At 33.7% G+C, this 26,929-nt stretch overlaps 5 protein-coding genes across 7 annotated transcripts; 1 reads left to right on the plus strand and 4 right to left on the minus strand.

The window, feature by feature from the left end:
• Window positions 1–6,254: 6,254 nt before the first annotated feature.
• On the minus strand, window positions 6,255–10,038 carry LOC127252140 (delta(14)-sterol reductase). The gene is made up of 13 exons (XM_051276189.1): window positions 9,953–10,038; window positions 9,736–9,853; window positions 9,557–9,627; window positions 9,380–9,436; window positions 9,172–9,263; window positions 8,678–8,725; window positions 8,361–8,481; window positions 8,094–8,140; window positions 7,828–7,909; window positions 7,269–7,345; window positions 7,004–7,123; window positions 6,680–6,754; window positions 6,255–6,596 (listed from the first exon to the last, which is right to left on the minus strand). Exons 1-13 carry the CDS (start codon window positions 9,998–10,000, stop codon window positions 6,443–6,445), a joined length of 1,110 nt encoding a protein of 369 aa, XP_051132146.1. The 5' UTR covers window positions 10,001–10,038; the 3' UTR covers window positions 6,255–6,442.
• Window positions 10,039–10,185: 147 nt separating this feature from the next.
• LOC127252141 (histone deacetylase HDT1-like) lies at window positions 10,186–13,119 on the plus strand. 2 transcript variants are annotated; one of them, XM_051276190.1, is made up of 10 exons: window positions 10,186–10,284; window positions 11,010–11,080; window positions 11,163–11,380; window positions 11,485–11,507; window positions 11,604–11,654; window positions 11,740–11,930; window positions 12,247–12,297; window positions 12,384–12,471; window positions 12,562–12,691; window positions 12,775–13,119. In XM_051276190.1, the coding sequence occupies exons 1-10, from the start codon at window positions 10,272–10,274 to the stop codon at window positions 12,830–12,832; spliced, it is 894 nt and encodes a 297-aa protein (XP_051132147.1). In that variant the 5' UTR covers window positions 10,186–10,271; the 3' UTR covers window positions 12,833–13,119. The 2 variants fall into 2 exon arrangements, with proteins under 2 accessions (XP_051132147.1, XP_051132148.1); XM_051276191.1 differs by having other exon boundaries at window positions 11,604–11,648.
• Window positions 13,120–13,494: 375 nt separating this feature from the next.
• On the minus strand, window positions 13,495–16,952 carry LOC127252139 (enolase). Its single transcript, XM_051276188.1, has 17 exons — window positions 16,799–16,952; window positions 16,602–16,665; window positions 16,257–16,321; window positions 16,100–16,147; window positions 15,918–16,004; window positions 15,747–15,827; window positions 15,567–15,668; window positions 15,413–15,493; window positions 15,144–15,218; window positions 14,997–15,059; window positions 14,842–14,919; window positions 14,549–14,743; window positions 14,386–14,436; window positions 14,196–14,284; window positions 14,055–14,106; window positions 13,899–13,955; window positions 13,495–13,802 (listed from the first exon to the last, which is right to left on the minus strand). The coding sequence occupies exons 1-17, from the start codon at window positions 16,862–16,864 to the stop codon at window positions 13,722–13,724; spliced, it is 1,335 nt and encodes a 444-aa protein (XP_051132145.1). The 5' UTR covers window positions 16,865–16,952; the 3' UTR covers window positions 13,495–13,721.
• A 351-nt stretch (window positions 16,953–17,303) lies between these two features.
• Window positions 17,304–20,654, minus strand: LOC127252138 (pentatricopeptide repeat-containing protein At5g12100, mitochondrial). 2 transcript variants are annotated; one of them, XM_051276187.1, is made up of 2 exons: window positions 18,115–20,654; window positions 17,304–17,938 (listed from the first exon to the last, which is right to left on the minus strand). In XM_051276187.1, exon 1 carries the CDS (start codon window positions 20,623–20,625, stop codon window positions 18,193–18,195), a length of 2,433 nt encoding a protein of 810 aa, XP_051132144.1. In that variant the 5' UTR covers window positions 20,626–20,654; the 3' UTR covers window positions 17,304–17,938; window positions 18,115–18,192. The 2 variants fall into 2 exon arrangements, with proteins under 2 accessions (XP_051132144.1, XP_051132143.1); XM_051276186.1 differs by having other exon boundaries at window positions 17,305–18,014; window positions 18,115–20,653.
• Window positions 20,655–21,116: 462 nt separating this feature from the next.
• On the minus strand, window positions 21,117–25,291 carry LOC127251903 (glucomannan 4-beta-mannosyltransferase 9-like). Its single transcript, XM_051275849.1, has 9 exons — window positions 24,311–25,291; window positions 24,115–24,213; window positions 23,743–23,995; window positions 22,555–22,665; window positions 22,337–22,473; window positions 22,138–22,251; window positions 21,867–22,066; window positions 21,603–21,797; window positions 21,117–21,532 (listed from the first exon to the last, which is right to left on the minus strand). Exons 1-9 carry the CDS (start codon window positions 24,638–24,640, stop codon window positions 21,373–21,375), a joined length of 1,599 nt encoding a protein of 532 aa, XP_051131806.1. The 5' UTR covers window positions 24,641–25,291; the 3' UTR covers window positions 21,117–21,372.
• Between the last annotated feature and the right edge of the window lie 1,638 nt (window positions 25,292–26,929).

Below are 26,929 nucleotides of genomic sequence, written 5' to 3' on the forward strand. Positions count from 1 at the left end.
TCAATTATTGCACTGAATAAATTATACTTCCTCCCGCCAATCAAATGTATATATTTGTTTTTTACCAATATCAAATTAAAAATAATAATATTTTATTAATTAAAAATTATGCAAAATCATTTACATTCATGAAATTTATTACAAATATATATATTTTCTTCACATTACTTTTTCTTTCCTTTCCATCTAATATTTTTTATACTTTAATATACAAATTGCATATGCATTTATATTTATATAATTTATTATTAAAATTAAATTTTAATAAAATATATATTAATATATATTACTTTAAAAAATAAAATTTTATATATAAATACGTGTACATTTATTTGTTATTTATACAAAAATTAAAATATTTTACTTTTAGTAAGGAAAATATTTTTTTATCATAATAAAAAAATATACTTCTTCAGTCCTGTCCTATTGTAAAATTATTATTTTTATTTTTTGTTCGTTTCAAAATAAGATTACCATTTTCTAATTTAATAATTGTATTATCTAATTAATATAATAAATATCATTTCAATTTATATTATATTACACAAATGCTATTATTTATATATAACACAATACTAATATGGACATTTACGATCTTTTTCACTACAACCTATTATAATACTAATGTTAAAAAATTTTCGTGCAAAAAGTAAACGGCAATATTGCACCGGAACGGAGAGATTATATATTTTTGATCGAGACTAAAAGGGACAAATTACATATATATATATATATATATATAATTTTGGTTGCAATTAGTAGATATGTTTGATAATAAATTGTGTTATAACGATAATACCTATTTGATTAAAATAAATTATATATATTCTAAATATAATATATAATATAAATAAAATATATTTATTTAGAAATATCTACCAGTTTATTATTTTCTTTTCTATTTATTTTTATTAACTAACTATTTAATTTTTTAAAAAAATTATTAGATATGTTAAAACTACAAGTATAATATTTATTTGATTTTGATTTGATTTAAATGTTTTTATTAATTTTGTGTATTTATATAATAATTCAATACTGTTTATTATTTTTGTTTTTCTATCTACTTATTATCTAACTATTTAATTTTCTTTAAAAATATATTGTAGGAGTACATGTTAAAAAAAATACAAATATAGTATTTGTTTGGTTTTCTTTTGTTTTATGTTTTTTTGATTAAATTTCTTATTTAAATAATAAATTGATACAATATATTATAGATAAAATAAATATATTTTTTTTATTAAAATTTATATAAGCTAACAATGAAATTGAATTGAAACTAAAACAAAACAGACCTATAATATTTGAATATTTAGAGTCAGGTAGTCCAATAATAATTATTATTTTTATTTTGTAGCAATTTCTCACTCTAAATCTGACATCTTGTAGAATTTTGACAAATATTAGAGTTAATTTTAAAAGATATAATGTATAACATTATATATTTTGTGATAACTTCTCTCTGTTGACCATAGAATTTGTAGGATGTTTGACAAATACTCCCTCCGTCCACGGATAAAGTAAACATTTATTTTTGGTGCGGTGTTTAAGAAATAATAGTATTTTAATTATAGTTGGTAGTTAAAAATAGTGTAATGATATTTTTGCCCTTACTTTTGGTATAAAAGTAATGATATAATGTAAAGTAAGGGTATTTGTAAAAAAAAAAACGAGATATTTAATGAAATATTTAATTTGTAATTGGACGTTTCAAAATAGAAATGTGTATATTTTCTAGCTGGAAAGAAGTATTATAGTTAGTTCTAGAATAATTATATATATAGTGTGCATAACATCGTATATTTTGTGGAGAGAAAAGTTTTCCAAACTACATATTTTGTAGAATATTGACAAATATTAGAGTTAGTTTAAGAAAATATAACATGTATAACATTACATATTTTTGTGGAAATTTCTCTCTGCAAGCGAGACATTTTCGTAGGATGTTGACAAATATTATAGTTAGTTTTACAAAATATAGCACCTATAATATTATATATTTTGTGGGAACTTCTCTCTGCAGACCAGATATGTAGTACAATGTTAAACAAATATTAAAGTTAGTTTCAGAAATATAGTGTATATAATATTATATATTTTGTGGCAACTTCTCTCTGCAGACCAGACATGCTGTAAAATGTTGACAAATATTAGAGTTAGTTTCAGAAAATATAGCATGCATAACATCATATAGTTTCTGGCAACTTGTCTCTGTAGGCCAAAGATATTGTAGGATATTGAAAAATATTAGAGTTAAGTTTAGAAAATATAGCATGTATAACATCATATATTTTGTGGCAACTTCTTGCCGTAGACCAAATATTTTGTAGGATTTTGACAAATATTAGAGTTAGTTTAGCATGTATAATATTATATATTGACAAATATTAGAGTTAGTTTCAGAAAATATAGCATGTATAACATCATATATTTTGTGGCAACTTCTCTCAACAGATCACACATGTTATAGGATGTTGACAAATATTATAGTTAATTTTTTTAAAAAAATAGCTATGTATAACATCATATATTTTGTGGCAATTTCGGCCAGACATTTTATAGAATGTTGACAAATATTAGAATTAGTTTCATAAAATATAGCACTGTAATATCGTATATTTTGTAGCAATTTTTCTCTACAAACCGGACATGATGTAGAATGTTGACAAATATTAGAATTAGTTTCATAAAATATAGCACTATAATATTGTATATTTTATAGCAATTTTTCTCTGCAAATCGGACATGTTGTAGAATGTTGGCAAATATTAGAGTTATTTCAGAAAATATACTATGTATAACATCATATATTTTGTGGTAATTTCTCTCTGCAGACCAGACATGTTGTAGAATGTTGACAAATATTAGAGTTAGTTTCAAAAAATATACCAGGTATAACATCATATATTTTGTGGTAATTTTTCTCAATTTTTCTCTGCAAGCTAGACATTTTGTAGGATTTTGACAACTATTATAGTTAATTTTAAAAAAATATAAAATATAACATTATATATTTTGTGACAACTTCTCTCTGCAAAATAGAGATTTTGTAGGATGTTGAAAAATATTAGAGTTAGTTTCAGAAAATATAGCATGTATAACATCATATATTTTGTGGTAATTTTTCTCTGCAAGCTAGATATTTTGTAGGATATTGACAAATATTAGAATTAGTTTCAGAAAATATACTAAGTATAACATCATATATTTTGTTGTAATTTCTCTCTGCAGACCAGACATGTTGTAGAATGTTGACAAATATTAGAGTTAGTTTCAGAAAATATACCACATATAACATCATATATTTTGTGGTAATTTCTCTCTGCAGACCAGACATATTGTAGGATGTTGATAAATATATCAGAGTTAGTTTCAGAAAATATAACATTTATAATATAATATATTTTGTGGTAACTTCACTTTGCAGACGAAACGTTTTTAGAATGTTCAAATATTAGAGTTAATTTTAAAAAATATAGCATATATGATAACGGTATATTTTTGTGGCAACTTTTCTCTGTATGTAAGATATTTTGTAGGATGTTTGACAAATATTTGAGTTAGTTTCATAAAATATAACATGCATAACATTATATATTATTTTGTGGCAATTTTTTTATGCAAACGAGACATTTTGTAGGATTTTGACAAATATTAGAGTTAATTTAAAAAAATATAATATATAACATCATATATTTTGTGATAACTTTTCTCTGCAAAATAGAGATTTTGTAGGATGTTGAAAAATATTAGAGTTAGTTTTAGAAAATATAGCATATATAACATCATATATTTTGCGGTAATTTTTCTTTGCAAACTAGACATTTTGTAGAATTTTGACAAATATTAGAGTTAATTTAAAAAATATAAAATATAATATTATATATTTTGTGACAACTTCTCTTTGCAAAATAGAAATTTTGTAGGATGTTGAAAAATATTAGACTTAGTTTCAGAAAATATAGCATATATAACATCATATATTTTGTGATAATTTTTCTCTGCAACCTAAACATTTTGTAGGATATTGACAAATATTAAAGTTAATTTCAGAAAATATAACATATATAAAATTTTATATTTTGTCATCAACTTTTTATACAGACTAGACATGTTGTAGGATGTTAAACAAATATTAGAGTTAGTTTTAAAAAATATAGGATATATAACATGATATATTTTGTATCAATTAAGATGTTAACAAATATTAGAGTTTGTTTAAAATAATACAGTATGTATAACATTATATACTGTGTGACAACTTCTCTTTTCAGACCAGACAGGAAGACATGTTGTAAGATGTTGACAAATATTAGAGTTAATTTCAGAAAATATAGCATTGTAACATTATGGTAATATCTCTCTCCAAACATGTCGTAGGATGTTGACAAATATCTGAATTAATTTTTTTAGATTTAATTTGAGAAAAATTGATTTACCTTTTATATTTAAATAATTTTCAAGAAAAAATATATATAAATTTGAAAAACATATATAATCATTTTGATTAGTCTTTTGATATATTTTTTTATAATTTTTATTATTTGAATTTTATATAATTTTTTAATAAACATTAATTTTTTTTTTTACAAAATATTAATAAATATTATTTAATAAAGAATTAAATTTCCAAATTAACTATAGACAAAAATAAAAAAAAAATATTTGAAAGTTTGGATTTGAATTTAAATTTAAATTAATATAAATACATATTAATGCAATATTTGAAATATAAAATTAATTTTTAATATAATATAAAAATAAAAACAACCACTAACATATTTTATTCTTACGTGAGGCCATACAAAAATTGTTCCCAACGGTTTGATTCTAGAGTTCTTATACATGAGTTCTAATAAGAAATGAATACAGGGCCGGCCCTAGTTCGGACAAAAGAAATTCTCGACTAAGGTCTGTTGTAAATTGAGGCTCATTTTATTTATTTTTATAATAATATATATATATACACACGCGTATTGATATATAATTTTTATAAATATAACTTATTCATAATTAAAATAAGAAATTCATGTTATAATTTATGTAATAATTAAATATATATTATTTATGAAATTCATTTTTTAATATTAATGGTTAAAATTATTAATTTTCATAGTATTAATTATGATGAAAGAAAAGTACAATGTATGTCACTCTTTTTAATTTGTAATTACTTAATTTGCTTTCTTTTTTTTTTTTTTTTTCACCCTACTTTATAACACAATCAATTTATTTTTTCTCATTTATTTTGAGATTTTGTAATTTGATTCTAAAATTTCATATTTAAAATTTATAAATCACAATAATATGTTGTTAGTCTTTGTCGATAGCTTTGTGCTGGATTACTGTCAGCCCGCTGCAATAGAGCTTTTATTTTTATTTGACTCGGGACCCGGCGAAAGTCGGAACAAGCCCAAAATGAACATATTATTCGTACCAGTATTATTCATCGAGTCATTTAGCAAACGAACAAGTTTTTGTAATGAGTTCAAATAAATCCGACAGTTACCAAATTTAATAAACAATTTGCTTGATTTATTACTATGCTTTATCTTTCTGTAATCTAGTAAATAAAGGTTATTATTATTATTATTATTATTTAACATAGAAATAAATGTCTTGTTCATAAAAATTGGTGTTGTTTACTAAGCCGGGAAAAAGAAAATTGTAGATGATCCTGCAGAGTTTAAATTTACATAATCCTAAATGTATATTATTATGTATCAATAATATTTTTCACAAGAAAAAAAAATTATAGTGCCACTTGTGAGATGCACAGAAAACCAGCAAAGTAAAGAGGGGGTTGCATTCAACACGTTATACAACTGTGTCTGCCACGTTTACAGTTACTTTATTTATTGCTGCAATTTTACCGATGCATCCATATCAATAAATTATTACTGGGAATTTTATATACATTTTTTGCATGTCAAGTGTGCCCTAGATTGTTGAAGTAAATAAAAAGATATTTTACGTGTAATTATTCTGCACATACTTATAGCCTTGTCGGAATATTTATGAATTCGTGTCTTCTGCCCACAGTATCGATAAAGAAGGGTAGACTGGTATTGTTAGTACTAAATGAATACGCGTGGTCCTGCTGACTATGCTTGACTTTTCCACTCTTCTTTTCAATACATTTTTTTTTTTTTTTTCTCATTTACAAAATATTAAATTAAATATAACTCAAACCACTCGATTAAAATCAACAAGATGAATGGAGGTATCTCAAGACAAAATCAGTAGACACATCAATGAGAAAATCAGTAGATTGTTAATTAGATTCAAGGGTTCCCTAGGCCAATAAACTGAGGAATGAAATGGCCCTAAAATACTAATGATACAAGAGACCATTTTGGAAATGGCTTCACGATATTCTTTTTGGAATGATACACTGATGAAAGAACATGGCATCATACAAAATCCAGGATCTTTTTTGTCAATATATGTATGGGAATATCCTCCAAGGAACCAATTTCCTGTATTCTGCCCATACTTCTTTATACTTCTGTGCACACCGGGCTTCGTCTCTTCTCTCTCTCCATATTAGAAGTATGAAAAGGTATATAGGATAGAAATATGGAAGTGGGGAGCTGCAGGAGATGTGCTAGAAATTAAAATGCAGTTACTGTTATGTTTTTTCATTGAGCATAAGAATATTAGTGCAGAATGTTACCTTATCCCACATGGTAAACTGAATGACAGAGCTAGCAACAAGTCTCCAAGATAGTTACAGTGCCTGGCAATGCCCCTGAAAATGAAATGAAAAAAAAAAAAAAAATGTAGAATTAATGGATTTGAAGGCGCCATTTAGCCAGAGACGTTTTAATTGTGGAGATCTAACTAACTATTGCATCTATTTATTAGGTAGAAAACATGAATACACATGCATAATGTTTTTGGGAAAATATAATGCTGCAGGAAAAAAGTAACTGAAGACCTCCCAAGGTAACGTCATATTTTCATATCATAAAGGATCTAATGTACATAATGAACTTACCAATAACCAGAAGCAAGCAACTTTTGCCCAATGACTTTTGGGGGCTTACCCCAAATGGGTGCTTTGGGATTCTTCTTGAAATCATGCTTCTGCTTGTTGGCACCTCTAAAGACACAATAGCTTCAAAATCATCAAAGGAAGAAGAAAATTGTGAGTTAATCACCCAAGTGATTTGAAACAATCTTATTCTGTGGACTAGGAAATAGGAATGGAATACCATTTACAACTGTTCTAACAATGGCGACATCTGAAATGAGAATATTACCCAAACAGGAAGACAAGGCAGTTTGCAACAATAGCTGCACTAGTTAAGTCCACTTCATTATATAGAAGCCACCAGCCCTTTCAAACACAGAAAAATAACTAAAAATAAATACATAGAAGTTGGCTGTAAAGTGTAAACTAGTACAATTTATAGCATCATCCTAATGAAATTTTTAACTGAAGCTAAATTTAGTGTGGCTGGGTTGTGTTTTTGTCCGGAGGTTTTTCTAAAAACTTCTATTATTTACAATTTTTTTCCCCAAACCACATCAAATCATACTCTTATTTTTTATTATTATACTAAAAATCAATTTTATACTTAAAACATATATCAAATCCTATTTATATCACATCAATCAACTATTCAAATTAAAGATTTTTACTATTCAAAACCTGGAACTAAATTAGAAAAAATAGAAAATAAAACCTGGAACTAAAAGCATTCATCATATGATCTAATATTGTCTAAGTGTAAATGGAGTAGGAACTGGGGCATACCGTATCATAAGTTAGATTGTCCAACATCTAGTAGTTTCATACAGCAAAAACTTGTAGCATACCTGGATACTGAATGTGAATGGAATCCAGACCAAATCTCCAAACACAAGCATGAATCCCAATCTCTCAGCAATTATATCCCATCTGAGAAGATGCCCCATCTACTGAAGTTTAGAGTTACAAACTTGTGGCAAAGTAATTCAATTGCTCAACAAATAAGAAGCTCTTAAGCCATATCCAAACAAAAGGCATATGGCAAGAAATAATAATGCTGACACATTTGAGCAGAAAGAGTCTGCACTAGTGATGAAAGAAGGGTTTTACTTACGTGGAGGTCATGTACTCCTCATAGAAGAAGTAGTCCAGAATGTAAAGCTGCATTAACGAAGAAAAAACTAAAAAATTAGTTATCTTCTTTTGTAGATTTTTTATTTTTAATATACTACTAAAAATCAATTTTACATTAAAAATATATAGCATTGCATCAACAACTATTTAAATTAAAAATTTTACTATTCAAAAACCCAAACCCTAAAAAAAACACATCCTTTTGGCTTCCATAACAAAAGAAAAAAGCTAGGCATTATCAACTTACGAGACAAAACACTTCATAGAGAATAAGTGATGTGCTAGTGTTTGATTCCTTAATGGACTTTGCGAGAACAGAAAGATTTATAAGAAGCCATCCCATCATGCCAGCTCGAACAAAAAAGAACCTAAAGGAGAGCAGATTAACAGTAAGAAATGCGATGCTGTAAAAATGTGTTGATTTTGCTACTTGTCCATTTCTTTATATATATATATATATATATATAGCAAGTAGTAAATTATAATATATGGCCAAAACAAGATGATTTTAAAGTATCATTTAGCAAATCTAAACTGTTATAATGTCAATAGCCTGGTGCATACTTGAGGTCAATTCCCATGAATTGAGGATTCAACTGTATCCCAAACCACCTGTCAAAACAAAAGGAGTATACACAGCAGTATTAATACAGAGGGTTTGTGGCTGGACGAATCTGCAAAAGTTGGTTATACAACTTGGATTATAAAAAAACATTAAAATGATCTCTGGTCCATGCAAGACTTAAAGTTAATATGTACATTGCCATTTTCCAAGTTCTTTTTATGCTCATTTGTTTAAGCAGTATATGATCTACAGTTCTATAATGTTACATTTCTCAATCACAGGACCATTACAATAAAGTTAGGCAGAGAGTGGAAGAAAATTACACCATTGTTCTAAATTGGAGAAATGAAATATGTAAAGCTTTATGCTTATTAAATTAATTTTTTGGATTAGGATGTCCATTGGAATGATTCCAAGTCTTTATTTTGTCAAGCATAGAAAACATACATGCAATTTGCACATCCTGAGATGAAATCTAGAGCTACAGGCATACCAGTCATGGAGTAAGTTCCCGCTAATGTGAGGCTTCAAAGACGAGCTTTGATGATGAGATCCACAACCAGATATGTAAAGTAGCAATGTTACCTGGAATAGGCCAAAACATTTGAGAACGATGAAATATCTACAATGCTATGACTGTACTTGATTTTGTGTCGATTAAGTACTGAATGAAACCTAAAAATGTAGAAGCTGAAACTTACGAGTACACTGAATATAAATGTTGTCGATAGAAGCTCAAGACCTCTGTCAGCAATAGCCTACAATATGAATCAACAAAACACGTTTGCCCATGTGCGCCATAGCTTTCATTAAACATACACCACCAACTCTTTCCAATAAGAGTACCATATGAAATAATGAGTGATTTCAGTTCTCACCGCGGGAGATAGAAGATCCATCCAACTGCTGATTCCCAGCACGGAAACCAGTAATAGCAGCGCAAGTAATCCTAGATTCATCAGGAGAATATATATATATATAGATAAATTGAAAAAACAAATCCAAAATGCATTCTCTCTCTAGCAAACGAAAGGCAGGACAAAATCAGATTTCTAACCATTGCAGCGGTAATGGAGGCGAGAGCCATCTGATAGTGGCACTCCGGGAACGATTCTACCCGGTAAAATGGAACCAGCTATTGCCAAGTAGGTGAAAAATGCGAGTAGCATAACAGCCTAGTGGAAAATTTAACAGGATAACAAACCAGCATCGATCATTAGGTCAATACACAGAAAAATCTACAATCCATGAAACGAGTGACCAAGCAGACTGACCGAAGTCCATGAAGGAGTGAGAGCAGACAGCACAACGTCGAGATCCATGGATTCCTTCCTATTGATGGTAACTGATGACGAATTATATATTCATGTATATATTATTTGAAAATAATATTTCTAGACTCACTTTTTAGGTTAGGCAGTTAGACCGAGTCCACGATCCAAATTTGGGCCGGAGGCCTACATACGGTTGGGCCTGCAAACATGCACCACTATATATTCAATTCACAAGGTTCCTTAAACCCTAAAAACCCACCTTTTCCTCTCCCGCCACTCTCGCCTGCACTCCTCTGAGCTTCTCTGGGATTCTTCAGCTATGGAGTTTTGGGGTGAGTTCTTTTGTTGCTCATTTCTCTATTCAATCTTTCCGAATTCTGGGTGATCGCAGCTTATTTATTTATTGGCTACATTTTTTGTACGTGTGCTTATTGTTCTCTATTATTCGGAAATTGCGTTGTGTTTTTTTTTTTTTTTTTATCTGCCCTCACTTTATGTTTTATTCATTTACGTTTGCGTTTGTATTTCTGTGTCAATCGGATGGTTTGGTAGTTGAATGTAAATGGTTACATTACAGCGTAGATTTTTTTTCTGATATGTTAGTTCTGTGTTCGTATTTAAGCATGTCTTCTGTGCTGATTAGTGGCCATGTAACGCGCGAGATCGTGGCATCTGTTTTCTGATAGAGTCGGTTTGCGTTAGGGACTGCATATTAGACTAGCACTTTTGACATTACTTATATTTTCGCACTTCGCTATGCTGTGATGCCAGCGCTGGTATTACGGTGAGGTGACGGATAACATTTTAGATGCAGTCATCCTATTTTACTGCTGTGGTTGATTGTGGGGAGTGATTTCGAAACAGAATCACTAACGAATTGCAGTATAAATTTTAAGTGTCATTTCCGATCATGAACTGATTGCTATATAAAAAGCATGCTAGGGTATGATTGTATTGGATTTCTGTTTCAATTTATTGCGAGATTGCAGTTTCTTGTAGAAGCTTTCAAGTTATATGTTTTTGGCGTATAGCATACTGAATGCTTGTATTACTGCAGGTGTTGAGGTAAAAAGTGGAGAGACTCTTAAGGTTAAGCCAGGTGATGGCATGGTTTTGCATCTTTCTCAGGTCTTGCAGTGCTACATCTACTTTTTCTGATTTTTCCCTGTCATAGCCTTTCTAGTATTTTTAAATTGACATTTTCTGGCAGGCTTGTCTAGGTGAGCTAAAAAAGGAGAAAGGGAATGAATCTGTATGCTTGTCTGTGGATGTTGATGGAAAAAAACTTGTCCTTGGAACTTTGTTTTCTGAAAAGCTACCCCAGCAACAGTTTGATCTAGTGTTTGACAGAGATTTTGAGCTATCTCACAACTGGAAAGCTGGATGCGTCTACTTCTATGGATACAAGGCTTCTAATGCTCCAGAAGAATATCCTTCGAAAATTTCAATTGTTATGATACCCTGTCCGTTAAATTATGCACAATAAATTTATTATTTGAGAGATCCTTGACTCAATGTTTTATTGATGCCACGGAGATGCCAGTAGGAGATTCTGGTATTTTTTTTTTTTAATTTTTCCTTTTCACCCCCTTCACCATTTCATTTATACATCCATCTTCCTATAATGTATATAAATATTTTCTATTTTCAGATTCATCAGATTCAGAGGAGGAAGATATACCATTAACTGTTGCAAGTAATGGTATCTAGTTGTAACTTATAGTTAATATTAGATAAATTAGTATGCTGGTCTATGTATGATTTTGAAGTGATTTGAATATTCACAGGAAAGCCTGAGCCTAAGGCGAAGCCAGATACATCTGCAGATGCACAAAAGGCCAAGGCTGCCAAGGATTCTGATACTGGTAAGCAGAAGGTTAAGATTGTAGAGCCAAAGAAAGATGAGAAACCTGAAGAGGATGATAGCAGTGATGATGACTCAATGTCTGAGGACGATGACGACGATGATGACTCTGAGGTAATTACCTGTTTCAGAATTACCTTTTTTGTTTGTTTATTCTGAATAACCTTGTATGAATTTCAATTTATACACGTCTCATTTGAAAGACCTGACATTGCATTTGTGATGATGATAAATCTTCACATTGCTGGTATATTTGTAAGTTACAGTTTTATCAGGTGATGCATCTAGTCACTTAACTGAATTTGCATTCATAGGTGTAATAGTCTTGTGTAATTTAGTTTGTACATCTAGACATTTATTTGGGGATGTCCATCTGCAATTTGTTGATGCTGTCTTGCTAAAATGTGGTGCTTATTTGCCAAAATTGAAGGATGAGGATGATTCTGAAGATGATACTAGCGAAGAAGAGACGCCTAAGAAGGTAATTTGCAATATCAGTCACTATTGTATGTGCAATGGTTTGTCTTATTCATTTCAATCTTTAACATTGGTTTTGGTCTCCTGAAGGATGTGGTGAGCAAGAAGCGAGCCCCAGAATCTGCCACCAAAACTCCTGTTCAGAGCAAAAAGGCGAAAGTTACTCCTCAAAAAACTGGTGATTATCTTGCATACGATGTTTCCTATTATGCAGCAATTATATGTCTAGCTGTATATCAGTATGATTATGTATGTTATATTGGTTTAGACGGCAAGAAAGCTGGTGGTCACGTGGATACACCTCACCCAGCAAAGCAGGCGGGGAAGAAGACTCCGGCTAATAAGCCAAATCAAGAGTCACCAAAATCTGGAGGACATTCCTGCAAGAGTTGCAACAAGTACATTTTCATACACTGGGAAGATTAATTAAATACACATACGATGGTACCTAAATAATTGATAACTTGGTTATGTGCTGCAGGACGTTTGGCTCCGAAAAAGGCCTGGAATCCCACACAAAAGCTAAGCATGGCAAGTAACTTATGGGGGGACCTTTTACAGACGATGCATAGCCCTTCAGATGGGTGAATGATTGCATTGGGGGATTAATCAAAGAGTGCTGTGAGGTTCTTTTGCATTTCTTGACAATTTTGGATTGATTGATTGAAAATTCCATAAGTTTTTTTTTTTTTTTTTGCTTTTTCTAGCTCATCTCTCCTTTAGATTAACATATATATATTTCCCCATTTAGATTTTGCTGGCTGTTGGTTTCTTTCGTGCTCTGTTAGGAGCCATCTTATCTTACAAAATATACTTTGTTTGCACATGTGAGGTTGCAATGTACTCGCACCGTACAGGGAACTTTACCAAGAAGAAACTGTAGATTTCAAATCAGCAGCGGGGTAATAACATCCTAGAAACAAATAATGCCCAAGTAATAACGCCTAATCTGGGCCACTTTCTAAAAATATTATTGAAAATATGATTTTTTTTGTCAAAATTATAAAAATATATTTTTTAAATAGTATATTTTTTTTTCTAAATATCATCAAATAAAATATAATATGCAAACAAAAAAAAAAAATTAATAACAATACTTTCGTACAGATCTACTTAGTAAACAAACTCCTTATCTATGTGAGAATAAAAGTAATAACAAATATAATGAAACATAGAATAAAGCTAATGCATCAAAGGCTAGTGAGTTCGGAGGCTGTATAAATATATAGCAAAGATAAGAATGCCAAAATACAAAATGCGATCAGTGTTCTCGCAGTTTAAGACCAGAGTGGTAAGGTTTAAGGTCAAAACATAACTCTCGCTTATTAAAGAAAAATAAAGGCTCGGAATCCACAAAACAAAGATCGGGTCTTCTAATAATTGGATATAAATTCTCAAGCTGCATTTGGAGCAGTGCAAAGTGCAAATTTAATAAGGCTCAACAGGTGCGCGGAAGCTTGCTCCTGCATATACTGCCTCGGAACCTAATTCCTCTTCAATCCTCAACAGCTGCATCCAAAGAAAATTCAAGTTTCACTCGTAAGGTTCTTGTCGTCCGTCTGTTGTGTAATATCAGACACTAATAAATTCAGAATATGCTCTTACTTGGTTGTATTTTGCCAGACGTTCTGATCTGCAAGGAGCCCCTGTCTTGATTTGGCCCTGATAATAACGATGTTGTTAGATTTCAGTTAATACATAGTAATAGTTAATTATAGGTGTGATACCGATATATACAATAAACAGCTAATGAACAGTTACCGTGGCCAGTCCAACAGAGAGATCCGCAATGAAGGTGTCCTCTGTCTCTCCACTGTATCCAGATATTGTATTGATTGTTAAGACATGGAATAAATAGTTTTTGAAATTTGCCAAACTACTGTTTAAGTCCACATTTCATACCTTCTGTGGCTGGCCATCACTCCCCAACCAGCATGCTTCGACATTTTTACAGCTTCAATACTTTCAGTCACAGAACCAATCTGGTTAACCTGAAAGTCCAACAAAAAGGGCAAGAATCGTCTTTTGAGGCCCCAAAGAAATTTTAACTTGAATGAATACGCGCATTGTAATATACGGTAACAATGTATACCTTAAGAAGAAGTGCATTGCAAGTCTTCTCCTTGATTGCCTTCTCAACTCTCTGTCCACATTAAAAAAAATTAAAAATAATGAGAAACAAGAAAACCAACATTTACTCCAAAACAAGGCTATGAATAAGCATCGTAAGGTTTTCAATCATCAGAATCAATCACCTTGGGGTTAGTGACGAGGAGATCATCTCCCACTATCTGTACTTCAGCACCAATTTCTTTGGTGAGTTTTGCATAGGTCTCCCAGTCATCCTGATCAAATGGATCTTCAATAGACACAATTGGGTACTCAGAAACAAATGACTTGTAGAGATCCTTGAGTTGATCGCCGGATATCTTTTGGGACCCATCATTGCTCTGCAATGACAAAGCAATGGGTGAGAACTCAAGAACAAATGTAGCATTTACTGAACCCTCTTATATTTAAGGATATTCAAGACAGCATAGGAACTAGCCTCTTCCTTGAAGTTCAAATCATAAGTCTTGTCTGATGAATAAAATTCAGATGCAGCAACATCCATTCCAATAACAACCTACACGAATCCTTTCATCAGCACCATTCTAATAAATGTGATTCAATACACATACAACAGACACTACAAAACCTTACTTTTCCTGTATAACCAGCTTTCTCAATGGCTGTCTTAAGCAGCTCAAGACCTTCCTTGTTTTCCTGGAATAATAATTAGAAATGTCAGCATATAACATTGAGAAAAAAATAGAGATACGAAGCTATGAATACTGAATACTGCTTTACCTGAATGTTGGGTGCAAAGCCACCCTCATCACCAACATTTGTAGCATCTTGCCCATATTTCTTCTTAATAACAGACTGAAAACAACAAGATCCACACATTTCAATCATGCAAGCAGAATAAACGTTGCAACCTAAGCCATAACCATTCATAACTTCCATAAAAGCCAATGAAACTACAAAATTGATGTTGTCTCGCACTATATTTCACACTAAGGACAAAAATCTATCAGCCTTCTCATAAAGTGATGGAAATATTTGACTAGACTTGCCTTCAAATGATGATATACTTCCACACCCATCTTCATGGCCTCTTTGAATGAAGAAGCTCCAACAGGAAGAATCATGAATTCCTGGCACAAATAGTTTGTGTTAATAACAATATTAAGATAAATCGTCAAAGCATAAACTTATAGAGAGACATGCCTGCATAGCAAGTTTGTTTCCAGCATGTGATCCACCATTGATAACATTAAAAGCCGGAACAGGTAGCACTAGTTTCTTGTTGCCAGCTAGGTTAGCAATGTGCTGAAGGTAGAGAAAGCAACCATGTCAGTGATCAAAATGGCGAAACCCGATGGATTTAAAGAAATGCTTATAACAAACCTTGTACAATGGAATATTAAGGACAGCTGCCCCAGCTTTGCATACAGCAAGAGATACAGCAAGAATAGCATTTGCACCAAGCTGCAGAAACACAAATTGCACTTGTTTTAACATACCACCCAGAGGTAAGACAAAATTTACAGGGACTTATATATTGATTTACAAAGGCACCTTTTGCTTGCACCAACCCCACTCATTCTGGGTTCCGTCGAGTTGTTGAACCATGAAATTATCAATACCAGTTTGATCTGTTGGGTCCTGCATAAGGAATTTTTATATATTCAGCATTGCCATGGCGTATAAACACATCTACGCATTTGACAACCAAGAAAATCACTAAAAGAAACACAAACCTTCCCAACAAGGGCAGGGCCAATGATGGTGTTGACATTACTCACAGCCTACACAAATATACCAGAATCTTTAGATTATCAACCAAATTTACGTATCCTATTGACTACGAATAAATTATAATACAGATTCATCAGTAATCCAAATTTAAACACTGACCTTTGAGACACCCTTGCCAAGGTAGTCTGATCCTCCATCTCTTAGTTCAAGAGCCTCGTAAATTCCTAAAATAAGAACAGAAACAAAGAGGAATCACTAACCAGCAAACAGTGTCATTTTTTTTATTATTCAGAAATATAAATGGAAAAAAGAACATGCACTCAACATAGTTGTGAAGGCTTATTTCAATTTCAAACGATGAACAATAAAATCAAATCAAACACCTCAAATACCTTCCAAACTAAGATTACAGCATCAACAAAAATCAATACGGTTCAAAACCCTGATCTAAGAATTTTACAGAAAACAGTAAAAATGGATGAGCGAGTTGTTAATGGATCTTACCAGTGGATGCACCACTAGGGACAGCAGCCCTAGCAAAGACACCAGTAGATACATGCACATCAACCTGCAGTCAACCAATAATTACTACTCAAGGTATTACAGTGAATTTAAACAAAACCTCGAACTTGAAACCAACAAACAAAAATCTTCAACTTCGACAGGATCGATAAAGATGCGCATAAAGGGTGGAAATGAACCTCGACCGTAGGATTTCCACGACTGTCGAAGATCTGACGAGCTTTGACGGACTTGATAGTGGCCATTAGAGAGTGATTAGATCTGTGAATAAGGAACTTGGAAGAAGATGAAAGAAGTACAGGAGGAGTTGGACTCGCCCACCACTTTATATAATAAGAGCGTGGGTTTATCTTAGCCGTCGATTATTTTATTAGATTAACGTTAATTAATTGGGCAACAAGAAAACCAACCCTTGGAACATATTAAACGACCGTTAGCCGAAAGGTTCTCTAGAATATTCCAAATTTAGGGCTACAATTTTTGAAAATAGCATATGCCTCTCAAGTCATGTTATGCTAGGATTAATTCTAAATATAATCTGTTATATTATTTCTTATCTATTATTATCTACAACAATAGATAATTTTTGTTATTAATTAGAATCATAATTAATATAAACTAGCTCATAAAAATATTTATATATTTTTTAAATATACGTTATACTCCGTATTGTTTTTTGTTAAATTTATTATAGTTGAAATGTTTGAAGAAAGAAATGTAAGGTACTTATATCAACCATCGCTCTAAATAATCAATTATAATAGTCAAGTATTACAACCCAATATTAGAACGTGTTCATATATCTGGATTGTTTTATTAAAATCATTTTTGGCATTATTTAGATATACTTTTAAGTAGTTTTACCATTATAGTATTTTTTTATTTTTTTTACAAAGCTCTAATACTTATCCACTCCTCTTCTCACTATCTAAGACATAGTTTGATACAATGATCTCATGGTCACAGTCAGTATTTCATGTTTCATTTCACAAACATTTGTTTAAATAAAAATTCAAATAAAAATCTCAATTTCAAATACCAATCTCTAAGCAAAACCAAAATTTTATAAACAAACTATTGAATTTTATATAATAAATTTGAGTCAGACCTTGCTAATTTTACACAATAGACAACAATAGAAAATAAAAATGTAGGGCTAAGGCAGCAGAACAACAAATGATGAAGTCATAAGCCACATGAAGCATGAAGTCAACAATTTGGTGCGGAGAGCAAACGAGCATGGTGTTGTGTGTCATCCCACTAAGGTCAACCAAATAAATAGAAAAGGTTCACAAGTGTATTTGGACATTGCTTGTCACCTACCAAATAAGTTCATGCATTTCTTGTTATCTTCACAGATCAGACAGGGACAGCAACTTAGAACAATTCCCACTCCTTAAAATAGTAATAGTAACAGTAATGTTAAAAACAGTGGAACAAAATAAAAGATTCTGGAGCAAAAAGTAAAAACATAAGAACACATTATACAACTTACCTCTAATGAGCACACCATGATTCTTAGGTTGCAAAAATGATCAAAGTGGTGAGGCCATTGTAGCATATTGAAGCTGCCTTATGTGGCCGGAACAGCTGGAAGGTCATCATCGATTCCTTTAACATTGCTCATTTCAGAGCAAAGTGCATCAGCCTCCTCAAATCTCCCGGCGTCCCGAAGCCCAGATAGAAGCTCCTTGCAAATGGAGGCAAGAGGGTACAATCCCATTTTCTGCATTTCTTTGTACCAAACATAGGCCCCGTCGAAATCCTTCACCTTGCAATGCCCTTCAATTAAAGCGTTGAAAGTTGCATCATTGGGGGATACACCCATGGATATCATGTGGTCAAAAAGGGCCCTTGCTCCCTCAGTATGGCCCTCTTTTATGCGGCAAATAATCAAGCTATTGTATGTCATATTGTCGGGTGGGATCCCATGATTTTGCATCTCAGAGGCAAGCGAAACTGCCTTCTGAATGTCCCCACGCTGTCCATAGCAACTGATTAGCTCGTTGTATACAAGGCGATCGGGAGTCAGGTTTGATGCAGACATTTCGTCAACAAGTCTCTCTACAAGATCTAGTCGATCCTTTCTGCTGCATACTCTTATCAGGGGGTGATAGGTGTGCAAGGTTGCCTTGATGCCTGAGTTTTTCATCCTCTCATACAACTCCAAACATTTCTCCACATTACCGGCAACTGAGAATCCAGTGATTAAGGAATTGTATGTGATGATGTCCGGAGTTGCACTATTTGATCCACTAAAGGTGAATGCTTCGGCTTCTACAACTTTACCGGTTTTGCTGAGCCCATTTACAAGTTCATTGAGTGTCACCACAGACGAAGGGATACCACTTCTTAACATCTCCTCAAAAATTTTGAATGCATTTTCTGTGTTTCCTACTGCACAATGCCCACCTATGAGCATATTATATATCTGGGCATTCGGTGTAATGCTTTTGTTCAACATATCTTTGAGAATAGCTTCGGCTTCAAGAAGTCGCCCCTTCTTGCAGAAACTATTTATCAATGATCCGTAAGTGACTGCATTAGGCTTCAACCCATCATTCTGCATTTCCTCAAGAATCTTCAAGCACTCGGTAAGCTCACAATGACGGCCATAGCCACCTATTAAGATATTATAGGTCGCCACATCTGGACAGGTCCCCTTCACCTTCATCTTTCTTACCCACTCATTAGCATCATCCATACAACCCAAGTCACAGAATTTGCTGATAACTGTGTTATAAGTTATGCTGCTGGGCTTCACCCCTTCCTTCTCCATTTCTTCAACAAAGAGTGATACTTGGTCAATCATCCCCACTTTGCAATAACCATTCACCATCGTATTCAATATCACTTCTGTCAAAACAACCCCACGGGCCTTCAAATCCACCAACAACTCCTCTGCTCTATCCATTTTACCTTCCTTGCACAGTCCATTCAATAAAATGCTGTATGTATGCTCATTCATTACCACTCCTTTCTTCTTAGCATCTTCAAACAATGTCATGGCAGTGTCTACATCCCCACGCCTTGAATGGCCGTCAAAAAGAATACTGTACGAAAATGCATCAGGGACTAATCCGTTGTCACCCATCTCCTGCAAAACCTTGGTTGCCTCTTCCATTCTCCCCAATTTACAGAGTCCCCCCAGCAAGGTGTTGTAAGTCACGACATTAGGCTCCACATTGTCGTTCTTCATCTTATCTCTCAATTCAAATGCCCTTTGTAATTGTCCGGATTTACAATGCCCATCAATAAGACTATTGTAGGTAACTCTATTTGGGCCCACATTTCTCTTGAGCATTTCGTCGAACAGCTTGTTCGCATCATCTAATCTGCCTTCCTTACACAAACCACCAATCAAAACATTGTACACAAATCCACTCAGCCGCACCCCGAATTTCTTCATCTGATTCATTAACTCCAAACCTTTTCCCACATTTCTCAATTTCACTGCGGATTGTATTGCATACTCATAACTGGACTTATCGACCCGGAATCCAGCATCCGCAGGATCGGGAAAAACCTTCAAACACTTATCAAACTGACGCGAGCCCACCAGAGTCCCCAGAAACAGATTAAAAGACGACAGGGAAGGGAAATTACCATTACTTCTCATCAAACTGTACAATTCAGTAGCCTCCTTGACGCGCTTACACTCCGCGCAAACTGTCAAAAGCACATCTTCGAAAACTGGCTTAGTGTTGGGAGGGGGCGAAGATTGGGAGAAAACACTGTGGAGCTGGGAAACGGAGTGAAGAGGAATGAGCGCATGGAGGTGGCGTTTCGCCGTCTCGATTCGATTCTGCTGGATGAGGACTCTGATTTTCCTGAGATCTTCTGGAAGCTTGTTTTCAGTTATCCGCTCTGTGGCGGAGGAGCTGCAGAAAGATTTCGAGGGAACCAGACGGCTCCACCGTCTCGCCGCCATAGTTACTCCGTTCCGCAGCACTTGATTTTCCGGTGAGTGCGTGGAGAGTACTACTTTCTTTCTGGGGATGGGCATGGGCCTAGTATACGCCCAATTATTTTACATCCCAAATCAGTCCAACCCATTTCTATTAAATTTTAAAAAATTTAAAAAAAAATAAAAAATGAATGAATATTAGAAATTAATTAGATTAATGTAATTACAAATGTATAATGCTTTCAATGTATACATATATATATATATATATATATATACCTGCAAATAATAAATGCAGTAGTTTGTTGTACAGGGTGTAGTGTTTGTAAACTCGTATTAAAGACGCAAACCACTTGCCGGCCTTATTGACCGCTCTCTTTATTATCGTTATTATTCATTTTCCTATTGAGAATCAATATTGCAAATATAAATAAAAAATTATTCAACCCCCTCTATTTATTAAATTCCTCAATTTCAACAATTATTTTTATTTCAATTCAATTCAAGTCCTTTTCTCATATCAGAAAATCATAAGTGCTATTAATATACGGGTAGATGGAGCGATGTGACAAATCTATCATAGCAAAAAATGCAAAAGTAACAAAAAGTTAAATAAAAGATGATTTGAATTGAACTCAAATGGTGAGCAAGAAGAACTCACTCACTCACTCTCTTATGCTTAAACCTTTAAAGAATAACGACATTCTTTCTACATGTAAAAATACAAGTATACAAAATCAAGCCAAAAAAAAAAGCAGCAAATCAAAAAGCTTGCATACATTCACAGAAAGAAATGGATGATGAAGAGCATTGATCGATCATTCCAGCAATGCTTGATAGTTAAAGCTAAGAAGGGACAAAGGTTCCGACGTAACCGAATCCGATGACGAAAAATGCCGTGGCCTGAATGAACAAGTAGACGAAAAAGTAGTTGTTCCCGAAGGCAATGTCGTAGCAGCCGCAGAAGAAGAGGAAGCACCCGGTGGCGAGCTCGAGCAGATGAACTCTGTTAGGCCATATAATTTTCAGATTATGTAATTTTCAGATTATCGAACTCAGATTGGTAAATTTGCTACCTTTCTCCAATTCTGAAACGTGGCCTTCTGAAAGCTTTGAGAGCTGATTTCAACTTGAGGGCGTCGCCGAGTTTCTCTGTGACGATCCATTCGTTGACTCTGCCTGCCTCGAGCAAGCCGATGAATGTGGCTTTTGTCCGGTGGAGCGACATCACATTTTCGAAGAGGATCCAGAACACGAGTAAATGGAGTGACCTGAAATGATACATGCAGACTCTAAGTCGAGCTCACTTTGATTTATGCAGATCATGATCATGATCCAACCTCGGAGTTCCGACAGCATTGAGCAATGTAATGATGGAAGGGATGTAAACTGCTCCCCATTTGGGGATAGCAACTTCAGGGACTAATACGGAGGCAGGCAGCACGACGCAGTAGAATATGAATGTCACGATGTGGGCGATGATCTTCCTCACGAAGAAGAAGCTGTAGATGACGTGGACCTTCTTCCACAGTGACACTTTCTGGAAAACACCATTGTCAGTTTTAAATTGCATCAAATGGGAGGGAAAACGAAATTGAAAATCGAACTAACCTTGTTTCTTACAATCTCTCCAAACATTTTTCTGAATAGGTTAGCAGGGCCGCACGACCATCGGTGCTGTTGGTAGCGATAAGCCTTGAGCGTGCTCGGCAATTCGTTCTTAACCTGTACGGAAAGAACACACAGTTATAAAATGTCTGAAAATGACGACAGGAAAGAAGAGACATGTAATAGAAAAAAATGTAAGTACCCTGACGGAGCCAAGATACAAGAATTTCCATCCTTTAAGCGTGGCGCGAACAGCCAAGTCCATATCCTCGACTGTGGTCCGATCCTTCCATCCTCCAGCCTCTTCAATGGCAGAAATTCTCCAGATGCCAGCAGTCCCTTGAATTGATTATTATTATTATTAAGTGTTTTTATTACAGGAATTAACATTGTGAATTGATGGTGTTGATGGATTGGTACCATTGAAGCCAAAGAAGGCGTAAGTGGAAGAGCCTACTTCCTGCTCCACGGTGAAGTGATAGTCAAGTGACATTTCTTGCATTCTTGTCAGCAAGCATTCATCCGCATTCACTGACAAGGATACACAAACACACACTTTCATGTAAGAATTCAGAATTAGTATATTTTATTGTTATTTGGACAGTCACAGAGTAGTGACAACTAAACTCTGTTTCCATTATTAGGTCGAGTCCATTTTATTTCCCCCATAGAAAAATTATTGCAAAATAGGTGCCAGCCACAGATATAAATGAGGCATTGTCGGTCGGGTCACTATAGAAGGGGAGAAGAGGTCCACCACTTCAGACAGCCCATAGCCACAGCAGCACATGGAATTGCTGGGTATGGAAAGTTAGGCCTGTGAAAGGACGAAAACACCCTCCTTATTGCATGCAACATATCCTATCCTATCCTATGTATCTTCTACCACACTTCCAGTTTGTGCCACCTGCAGCTTTTTTATTTACCTCCATGGAAAAGACCACAACGATAATGAAGTCCATCCACCAGTCATGAAGTGCTCATGAAGAAAACCAAAACGAAAACCCCTTTTACTAATTTGCTACTTTCTTTTTTACTTACAATAGACAAGCCAGCTTTTTTTTCTTACACCACAGAAAATGAATCCTAGAAAAATATATCGCCACTTTTTTTCTGTGATGTAATGGTCAAACACAGTGATTGAGCACTGAGCAGCCAGCCTTCTTTCAAAGCCTTCAGACTTTGATTAATGATTTTGATTAAATAAGATAATATGACAAACTCCCAAATCCACACCTACACCTACCTACCTGTCTGTCCAATTCGCAGTGGCTGCTGCTATTCGGAAGCCACTGGATTTTATTATTAGCACACTTTTATTTCTATCTTTTTCGTCAATTTTGGTCCGGTCTACTGTTTGTGGTCTCACCGACAGTTTCTGATCCGGACAATTAACATTCTGATTATGACGTTAATAAAAGTTTGTATTATTGCAAGCTATAATTAGATGAAAAGGAGGGGAAGGAAGGAGGGCAATAAATACTACTATATGTATATTTATATAATATAGTAATAATTAGCAGTGCAATTAATAATATTATTAGCTACTGAAAGGGTGCTGGAAGCAATGCATTAATTAATTAATTAATAATGATGATTGATACGTACCGAATTTCCAACGTGCCTGGACGAGGGCGAGCTGAGGATTGTGGACTAGGAAGGGAATTGTCCGCCAGAGGAAATCGGGTTCGGGCTGGAAATCGGCATCCAAAATGGCGACATATTCGCATTGTTTGACGTATGAGTGCTTTAGGCCTTCTTTCAAGGCTCCTGCTTTGTAGCCATTCCTGTTGTCCCTGATTTCGTATTTGATATTTATTCCCTTACTTGCCCATCTCTGGCACTCCATCTCCACCAGATTCTGTCCATGTCAAGACACCACACAATTAAATTAAATTAATTAATTGATTTATTGGTTGTTTCCATGGTAGCTAGCTGCGGCATGCAAAACTGGAGAGATTCAAAGAATGGATAACATACCTTGATGATAGGGTCGGTTGAATCATCGAGGACTTGAACGATGATCCTGTCGGAGGGCCAAGAAAGGCCACATGCAGCTCCAATGGAGAGCTGATAAACCTGTGTGTGTGTTGGTACAGTTCAAAATCAAGAAACAAATGTTCAGACAAGAATATATATATATATGGACAGGGAGATAGCGATCATTAGAGCGGACCTCCTTTTCATTGTACATTGGAATTTGGACAAGAACCATAGGATAGGCAGAATTGCCGAGCTCCAAGTCGTCCTTCAACGGCTCCCATTTGTAGCGTTTATGGGGCGTTTTACCAAACAGTTTGACGAGGCAAATGACGACCGCCATGTAAACCCTCTCGATGAACAGCATCACTGACATCACCAGGCACAAAAACACACCAACTTTCAGCAACGGGACGATCAACGGCTCCTTGATCTGCCCCCATATTACCAGAAATTGCTCTGTGAAATCATCCCTCGTCCCCGAAAACGTGTCGGGAAGATACGTCGACGACCCAAACTGACTCATTGACTTCTTCTTCTTCTTCTTCTAATCCTTACAAATATTAATGTTGTAAGGAAAAAAAAAAAAAAGAAAGACAGAGCCGAACAGGACAGGACAAGGCTTGCGGCAAAAATCAAGATCTATCAGGCGAGAATATATAGGATTTCCTTTACCCCCTTTGCGAAAAGTGCAAGAATATTTTCTTTAAATTTTGCTTCGTTGAAACGCAAAAGCAAATGAAAGCACGAGAGCTGGAATGTCAGAAAACACTTAGCTCGAACCTCCCCACACTATATATTCGTACCCGAAAACCCACTCCTCACCAGAAAAATCAAAAATGAAAATTATTACACAGAATGGGTCAGAAATTTCCCAATGCAGCTCCCCCTTAATAATAATAATCAAAGCAACCAACGGAAGCCAACCCCTTTAACCCTTCTTCTTCCTTTTTGTTTTTTTCAGACAGAAAACATGGGAGTTTTCTGCCGTTTTCATGTGAAGCCCAGAAATTCTTTGCCAGAAACTTTAAATGCAGAATGTGGGACAAGCCATATATGATGAAAAAAAAAAAAAAAACAAAAGAAAGAAAGGTGGAACAAAGGAAGTGTAGATAGAGAAAGAGGGGGAAAGATTGATTGGAGGAGTGGTGCGAGGGGATGAGAGAGATGTAAGAATCTCCCTTTATAGAAGCCTCCATTTTCTCGGCTTCATCCTTAATGATGTAAGATTAATTGATTTTCTAATGAATTTTATTTTTCACCCCAGATTTTGTGGATGAGCCGTGTGGTTATGCGCAACCGCGAAAACCACCCCCCAACGGCTGAGATTCCGACCGTATTCCGGCGACCATTACAGCCTTGACTACGTACTTAATTAAGGTTGCCTGTGTAGTGTGGATATACACAATACCGCTAATTTTGTAATTATTGTAAATGTGGTTAATTAAAAGAGAGAACGGCTCTGGCTCAGCCCCACAGCCACTTACGAAATTAGTAACGGTCGATTAACGTTAATATATTTTCAAAAAATATATTCAAGTGAATTTATGTCTGTGACAGAACGGTGATGATTTGACGGAAATGCCCTCGATTACTGCTGCAACTAATTTTTTAGCATTATTAAAAGTCGTTACAGTGAGATTTGATGTGTATGCCTACCTATTGAGTTAATAAATAATTAAATAAATAAATATGTATTTCTAAGTTGACATTTATATTAGAGTATATTAAACCAATAAAATCATTTAGGGTGTGGTTGGACGTGTTTCGAACAGTTAAATTAATTGAAAATATTATAGTGACAAATTAAAACTAAAAATGACAATTAATACACCCTTTTTAAGAATCATCATTAAGCGAGAGTAAAATATTAATAATGGTAAGATCACTGTCAAAGTGTGTGTATTCAGCTTTAATTTATTTAAACCCAATGGGTAAAAAAAAAATGACGAACAGAAATGCCTTTTGCACATAAATTTTATTTTCTTTTTTCTTTTTGTATATGGGGTGGGGGACAAAATTAGAAATGTCAAATAATTGTGAAAGCCAAAGGTAAACGCCAGAGAATTATTAGTAATGTTTGAATTAAAACAAAATCTAAGTACTGCTAAAAGTCAAAAACACACCAACAAATATATTTAGCTTTAATTTAAACATCTTCTTAAGTCAATAAATAATTCTTTTCAGACAATACTGTTGAGTTCAGACATATCTAATACTCCCTAATACTCCCTCCGCCCTCCGTCTCATATACCGTATCTGCTACACTGTAGATACAGCATTTTAGGAGGGATGTAATTATTAGATAATTAAAAATGTATTAGTAAAAATAATTATCCTATCATAGAAATAATTATAAATTAAAATTAAAACAACTAATTAGTTTAATTAAAATTAAAAAATTTAAAATGAGATTAAAGTGTGTAATCATTTTCCAAAAAAGAAAAATGACAAGGAACGTGGGACGAACAGAAACGGCAACGTCGACATGGTATGTGGAACAGATGGAGTATATGTAAGTACTCTCTCCGACCAAAATAAGGTACAATATTTGCTTTTTGCACAAATTTTTAGGTGAGTAATATTAAATAGAATAATTTAAAAATTATGTGATGCGATGGAGAGAGAAATATATATTTTATTTTTTTATTTGAACGATGTAAAGTGATAAAATATAAGATAAAAATCAAATATAATTAATTATTTTTTATTTTAAAAATATTATAAAATGTTTGAAACATATAAAAAAATATATATATTATAGAGTTTGGAAGGGAGTATTATTTTTGTGCGTGTGTTGGCAGATAGCTACTAA

Source organism: Andrographis paniculata, unplaced genomic scaffold (genome assembly GCF_009805555.1).
Source record: "Andrographis paniculata isolate CXL003 unplaced genomic scaffold, ASM980555v1 Contig45END, whole genome shotgun sequence".
Lineage (NCBI taxonomy): Eukaryota > Viridiplantae > Streptophyta > Magnoliopsida > Lamiales > Acanthaceae > Andrographis > Andrographis paniculata.